At 44.1% G+C, this 7,500-nt stretch overlaps 1 protein-coding gene across 1 annotated transcript in view; it reads right to left on the reverse strand.

The window, feature by feature from the left end:
- Window positions 1-3,274: 3,274 nt before the first annotated feature.
- Window positions 3,275-7,500, reverse strand: part of clpb (caseinolytic mitochondrial matrix peptidase chaperone subunit B) — a 27,416-nt gene continuing 23,190 nt past the window's right edge. The window contains exons 6-7 of the mRNA XM_053320280.1: window positions 3,745-3,842; window positions 3,275-3,289 (exon numbers count right to left, since the gene is read on the reverse strand). Coding sequence (XP_053176255.1) covers window positions 3,275-3,289; window positions 3,745-3,842 — 113 coding nt within the window. The remainder of the gene's footprint in view (window positions 3,290-3,744; window positions 3,843-7,500) is intronic.

The following is a 7,500-nucleotide window of genomic DNA, read 5'->3' on the forward strand; positions in this document are numbered from 1 at the left end:
GGAAGGAAGGAAGGAAGGAAGGAAGGAAGGAAGGAAGGGAAGATCGGAAGGAAAGAAGGACAGATGGAAGGAAGGAAGGAAAAGAAGATCAGAAGGAAGGAATGAAGGAAGAAAGGTAGGAAGGACAGATGGAAGGAAGGAAAAGAGGAAAAAGGAAGAAAATACAGGAAGGAAAGATGGAAGGAAGGGAAGATCGGAAGGAAGGAAGGAAGGAAGGAAGGAAGGAAGGGAAGAAGGACAGATGGAAGGAAGGAAGGAAAAGAAGATCGGAAGGAAGGAAGGAAGGGAAGATCGGAAGGAAGGAAAGAAGGAAGGAAGGGAAGAAGATCGGAAGGAAGGAAGGAAGGAAGGAAAGATCGGAAGGAAGGAAGGAAGGGAAAAAGGACAGATGGAAGGAAGGAAGGAATGAAGGAAAAGAAGATTGGAAGGAAGGAATGAATCAGAAAGGTAGGAAGGACAGATGGAAGGAAGGAAGGAAAAGAGGAAGAAGGAAACTGGGCCGGATTGGACCTCTAGGGCGGGCCGGTTCTGGCCCACGGGCCTCATGTTTGACACCCCTGAAGTCTTTGAATCTGGGCCTAGAAGCATAATCAGCATGTTTCTCTCTTTTTATTATTACAGTCGTTCGTTGAAGCCTTTATTTGTGATTCTGGACTAAATAAATATCATTTATCTCTGAAGACGCCCGGATACCATTTTCACTTCTTTCATTTCTCCCGATAAGAGAGATTATTGCTGCGTAATGTCATACAGAGAGAAGTGACCTTTGCATGCTGGGAAATTAGTTCCTGCGTGTAAATAAACTGAAGAGCTTCGTTTCAGTTGAGTTATATTTAGTCAGACAGAAAAGTAGCTGCTCCAATATTTTAAACATCGCTGGAAACAGATTTACTTTAACCTTCCTGTCGTCCTCTCGGGTCAAATTGACCCTGACTGTTTTGACTATTGCTACTTTCCTTCCATCCTCCCTCCTTTCCTTCCTTCCTTTCCTTCCTTCTTCCTACCTCCTTCCCTCCTTTCCTTCCTATCTCCTTTCCTTCCTTCTCTCCCTTCTTTTCTTCTTCCTTCCCTCCTCCCTCCCTCCTTTCCCTCCTTCTTTTTTCCTCCCTTCTTTCATTCCTTCCTTCCTTCAGTCCTCCCTTCCCTCCCTTTCCTTCTTTCCTCCCTTTCTTCCTCACTCCCTCCTTCCTTTCCTTCCTTCCCTCTTTCCTTCCCTCCTTCCTCCCTCTCTGCCTCCTTTCCTTCCTCTCTCCCTTCCTTCCTTCCTTCCTCCACCCCTCCTTTCCTTCCTCTCTTCCTTCCTTCCTTCCTTCCTCCCTCCTTTCCTTCCTCTCTCCCTTCCTTTCTTCTTCCTTCCTTCCTCCCTCCTTTCCTTCCTTCTTCTTTCCTCCCTTCCTCCCTCCTTTCCTTTCTCTCTCCCTTCCTTTCTTCCTCCCTTCCTTCCTTTCCTCAAGGACAACAGGAGGGTTAATAGCGTTTATAGTGTTTCCCTCATTTTCATATAATTTTTTAGCTTGGTTATAAATATTTTTGACACCAATCATTTTGTTAAATCATGCATCGCATTTTTTAAAACTGTGCAACTTTTTTTTTTAAACCTTTAACTTAGACATTTCCTCCTCATTAACCAGCAGCTATCAGCTTCCTGTCCTCCTCCTGTTACACTCCTCTACCTCTCTCTCTCCATCTTCCTTCGCCTCCATTTCCCCCAACACACATCCCCCCTTCCTCTCTGCTGATTTCATCTCTTCCATTTCTCCTTTCTTCTTCTTTTTCTTTTCTTTATTGCCCATATCTTTACTTTCCCTCCTATCTTTCCCCACATTTTCTTGTCTCTTTTTCTCTCACACCTCCTTTCCCCTTCCTCACCTCCATCATCCTCAGCTTCTTGCAGCTATACACCATGACTCATTCATCCTCTCCTCTTTGTCTCCGAGACTCCAGCTTTTCTCCCCGCAGTGGAGGCAGACTGTTAATTCTCTCTCTCCATCTTGCTTAGCTCTGGCCTGCTGTCAAGCCAAGAAGATAACTACGGGTAACTCAAGTTTTATTTAAGAAAAGAACAGACCCAACTCCAACTACTATACTATATACTGCACACCTGTGAAATACAAAGAGCTGATCAGTCAGTCTGTAGATCAGCTGCTTTGAGAGTTGTGTTCAGTCTAAACTAACAAAGCTTCTGAATTACCCTGAAAATAAATATATGAGACAAAGAGATAAATCATTTATCTCACAGTCAACTGATCTCAGCTTCCCTACTTTATTTTCAAAGTGTCTGTTATTGTGTCAATGCTTTGATTTGTGTAGATTTGTTCAAGCAAGAATTCAGAGGAAGATTTTAGTACATGCATCTAAAACTGTTAACCTTCCTGTCGTCCTCCCGGGTCAAATTGACCCTGTCTGTTTTGACTGTTCCTTCCTTCCTTCCTTCCGTCCTCCATCCTTCCTTCCTTCTCTCTTTCCTCCCTTACTTCTTTTCATCCTCCATCCCCCTTTCTTCCTGCCTTCTGTCCTTCTTTCCTTTCTTTCCTCCCCTCCCTCCTCTATCCTTATTTCCTTCCTTCCTCTTTTCCTTTCTCCCTCCCTCCTTCCTTCTTTCTTTCCTTCCTCCTTTCTTCTCTCTTTCCTCCCTTCCTTCCTCCACCCCCTTTCTTCTGTCTTGCTTTCCTTCCTTCCTTTCTTTCCTCCCCTTATCCCCCTCCCTTCTCCACTGTCCACTGTCCTTATTTCCTTCCTCCCTCCTTTCCTCTTTTCCTTTCTTCCTCCCTCCTTTCCTTCCTTTCCTTCTTCCTCCCTTCCTTCCTTGACTCGAGTACAACAGGAGGGTTACATAAATGGTAAAAGACAGTATTTTATTAGTATATTTTAGACCTGAATATCAATAATGAGACCATATTTTGATGCTTTCAGAAAATATTTACATGCTAGTTTTGGAGAGAAACACTGGAAATGTGAATGTTGACTGCTGCAACTTTGCAAATTGAAGAGGAGCAACGATGTCACAATATCATTAAACTCAAGATTATGTCATGTTATGTTCTAAATAAACATAGCACCAAAAGTAAGGACATTTGTGTTTGGTAGATTATTTCTTTGTTGTAATAATGCTTCTTGGCAATAAATCTTATACTGTTGGAAAGCTCGTTTATTTCCCTTTTAAATGGAGCCACATTTATAAGGAATATGCATTTGTTGGATGAGCTGCAGAGCTGAGTATCTGGGTTGCAACCATGAAAAATTTGTCAAATCTTCTCTGCCAATGCCCAACAGCTTATTCTGCTATTGACTGAAGAAACAAGACAATTGGTAATTTAACACTTTATCTCAGTAGTGTGTGGAGGAACCAAACACATGTCTTTACTTTTTGTGCTATTATTTATTATATTGATGTTTACCAGCTTTACTCCTCGACATGCTTTTAACCCCAGTTAACCTCTACCAGCTTTCACATCTCTAACACTCAAAAAGCACCTGTCACTCATTCACCAGACCGACACAGACCTCCTGAAGAGAGAGTGTCTGTGGGCGTGACGTCAAATAAATGACACAGATGTCTGCTGAGTGCTGAGTCACAGAGACCAGACCAGACCAGACCGGACCAGACCGGACCAGACCACAGGAAACGACTATCAAAACATTTGTTACGCATGGAAACCAGTGATGCTTTAATTGCTTGCACATTCAGCACAGCTTGTATGGATGATCATTTGTGTTTGTATGAATGTGATCCGTGTGTCTTACCTTCCCCTCCCACTCCTGCAGGACCGTGCCTACTTCTCCCTCTTTAGCGTAGGCCCGCGCTGTGTGTCCCAAACCGTTGGTCTGCAGGGGGTTGGCACCTGTATGCAAGCATGGACACACAAAGGTACTGTTAACCCCTTCTGTTGTCTTCAGGTCAAGGGAGGAAGGGGGGAGGGAGGGAAGGAGGTAGGGAGGGAGGTAGGGAGGAAAAGAGGAAGGAAGGAAGGAAGGAAAAAGGAAGGAAATAAGGAGAGAAGGAAGGAAGGAAAGGAGTAAGGAGGGAGGGAGGGAGGAAAAGAGGAAGGAAGGAAGGAAGGAAGGAAGGAAAGGAGTAGGGAGGGAGGGAGGGAGGAAAAGAGGAAGGAAGGAAGGAAGGAGAGAGAAGGAAGGAAAGGAGTAAGAAGGAAAAAGGAAAGAAAGGAGTAAGGAGGGAGGGAGGGAGGAAAAGAGGAAGGAAAGAAAGAGAAAAGGAAGGAAGGAAGGAAGGAAAGGAGGGAGGGAGGGAGGGAGGGAGGAAAAGAATAAGGAGGAAAAGAGGAAGGAAGTAAGGAGGAAAAAGGAAGGAAGTAAGAAGAGAAAGAAGGAAGGAAAGGAGTAAGGAGGGAGGGAGGGAGGAAAAGAGGAAGGAAGGAAGGAAGGAGAGAAGGAAGGAAAGGAGTAAGGAGGGAAAAAAGGAAGTAAGGAGAGAATGAAGGAAAGGAGTAAGGATGGAGGAAGGAAGGAAAGGAGTAAGGAAGGAGGGAGGGAGGAAAAGAGGAAGGAAGTAAGGAGAGAAGAAAGGAAAGGAGTAAGGATGGAGGAAGGAAGGAAAGGAGAAAGGAGTGAGGGAAGAAAAGAAGAAGGAAGGAAGGAAGGAAGGAAGGAAGGAAGGAAGGAATGGTTGGAACAAGAGCAGAACATCATCTCCTTCTTTTAAGGAATATTTTAAAATCTTGTAATATAATAAAATATTCACTCAGCAGCTCAGCAGGAGGGTCAAAATATCGATGGAGAGAGAGAGAGGCTGGGGTGAGAGGGCACAAGGGGTCAAAGGTCACTGAAGCTAACTGCAATGACCCAGCAGGGGGTTTCATATCTGCAACGCGTGCCAATAACACACACTCTGACCCCTGCACCATCGGACTATTAAACAATCTATACTCACTGCAGGTTGTTGCAGGTTGGGGGCAACTGAAGCTCACACACACACACACACACACACACACACACACACACACACACACACACACACAAACACACACAGACACACAGACACACAGACACACAGACACACAGACACACACACACACACACACACACACACACACACAGACACACACACACACACACAGAAGGGGGTCAAAGAATAATGACTCGGTGTGTGAGGAGTGTGCCAGGACCCTTCCTTCCTTCTCCCTTCCTTCTTTCCTCCTTTCCTTCCTTCCTCCCTCCCTCCCTCCTTCTTCCCTCCTTTCCTTCCTCCCTCTCTCCTTTCCTTCCTTTCTTCTTCTTCCCTTCCTTCTTTCTTTCCTCCCGTCCTTCCTTCTTCCTCCTTCCCTACCTTCCTTCTTCCCTCCTTTCCTTCCTCCCTCCCTCCTTTCCTTCCTTTATTCTTCTTCCCTTCCTTCTTTCCTCCCGTCCTTCCTTCTTCCTCCTTCCCTACCTTCCTCCCTCCCTCCTTTCCTTCCTTTTTCCTCCTTCCCTTCCTTCCTTTTGTCTTCCTCCCTCCATCCCTCCTTTCCTTCCTTCTTTTACTTCCTTCCTCCCTCCTTTCCTTCCTTCCTTCTTCCTCCCTCCCTCCTTTCCTTCCTCCCCTTCCTTCCTCCCTCCTTTCCTTCCTTCCTCCCCCCCTCCCTCCTTTCCCCTCTTCCTTCCTTCCTCCCTCCCTTCCTCCTCTCCTTTCAGGTTGTTGCAGGTTGGGGGCCATTGAAGCTCACACACACACACACACACACACACACACACACACACACACACACACACACACACACACACACACACACACACACACACACACACACACACACACACACACACACACACACACGAGGGGGTCAAACAGAGGAAGGGTAATAATGACCCAGCGTGTGAGGAGTGTGCCAGGCGTGGACGGAGGAAGGCTTGTCAGTGAGGATGGTTAGCGTTGGCTTCTGCCCTGACCTGTGCTACCGGCCTCAACCCACAGTCACCAACCTCACACACGTGCCTCCACATGAACACGTTGGGAGGTGGGGATGAAAGAATAATGGAAAATAACCAGCAATGCATTTAAAAGCTATGTTTGTTTTCTTTCTTTCTTTCTTTCCATCATAGTATGAACACATTCTTGACATCCATCACATACACATCTCCTATCTACAGCTGGAAGGTAAATGAGGAGGAATGGTTTAAGATAAGGACGAAAGAAAGGAAGAAAGAAAGAAAGAAAGAAAGAAAGAAAGAAAGAAAGAAAGAAAGAAAGAAAGAAAGAAAGAAAGAAAGAAAGAAAGAAAGAAAGAAAGAAAGAAAGAAAAATTAAAGTCAAAGTACTGAAAACACTTCATATTTCCACTTTTGAGGATTTTCATACTTTTGGATCAGAAGGAAGGAAGGAAGAAAAAGAAGGAAAGAAATGAAAGAAAGAGTGAAGGACAAGAAATATAATATATAATATCTTATGATCAAATTGACTCCATCTCTTTTGACTGTTTCTTCTTTCCTCCCTCTTTCTATAATTTTTCCTTCGTTCTTCCCCTCCTTCCCTCCTTCTTTGCTCCCTCCTCTTTCCATACTTTTGAACTCACTTCCTTCCTTTTATCCTTCCTTCATCCTTTCTTTCCTCACTTCCTTCCTTCTTTCCTTGCGTCCTTCCTTCCGTCCTTCTATCCTTCCTTGTTTTGAATCCTAAAAGTATTGAAGTATTGATAAAGGTATCATTTTAGTATCAGTACCAAAAGCTCAGATATTGTATTGGCACTTCTATCCTTCCTTCCCCCTTTCCTTCCTTCCTTCCTTCTTTCCTCCCTTGCTTCTTTCTTCACTTCCTTCCTTCCTTCATTCCTCCCTTCCTTCCGTCCTTCTATCCTTACTTCCTCCTTTCCTTGTCTCCCTCTTTCCTTCCTTCCTTCCGTCCTTCTTCCCCTCCTCCCTCCCTTCCTTCTTTACTCCCTTCCTTCCTTCCTTCCTTCCTCCTATCCTTCCTTACTCATTTCTTTCCAAAACAAAAAAAAACAAAAAAACAACCTTATAACCTTGTTAGCGACCAAAATGTATGGTTATATACAGAAACACTCAGTAATGAAAACTCTACTAAAAGCTGAAGTTGAATGCTTCGTAAAATCCTATTCTTTGTTCAGCTTGAGATTTGAATAATTTTACCCTTTTTTTAGACTCATTTAATACAGAAAAAACTAAAAAGCTTGTTTTGAATCCTAAAAGTATTGAAGTACTGATAAAAGGTATATTTTTAGTATCAATACTAAAAGCTCAGATATCATATTGGCACTAGTGTAGAAAAATGTCCAACCCTCCCCTCTAACCCTACTTCCTGTCTTTAACAATATAGGAAACGAGCACTTGAGCTTTATGCCTTAACTTCATAAAGCTGGTAACTGTACAGGAAGTGCGATACATCATACACACATTTCTCTGGATTAGTTCAGACTTCTGTCATTATTAGCGGAGCTGGACTGGATCCTGTCCAGTCAGTCAGACTCAACAACTGTTTCTGACAACCTGGTGTGAAGCTTTAATGCAATTTGGGACACGAGTGAAGCTTTAAAAGGGAGGAACTGCTGG

Source organism: Scomber japonicus, chromosome 6 (genome assembly GCF_027409825.1).
Source record: "Scomber japonicus isolate fScoJap1 chromosome 6, fScoJap1.pri, whole genome shotgun sequence".
Taxonomy (NCBI): Eukaryota; Metazoa; Chordata; class Actinopteri; order Scombriformes; family Scombridae; genus Scomber; species Scomber japonicus.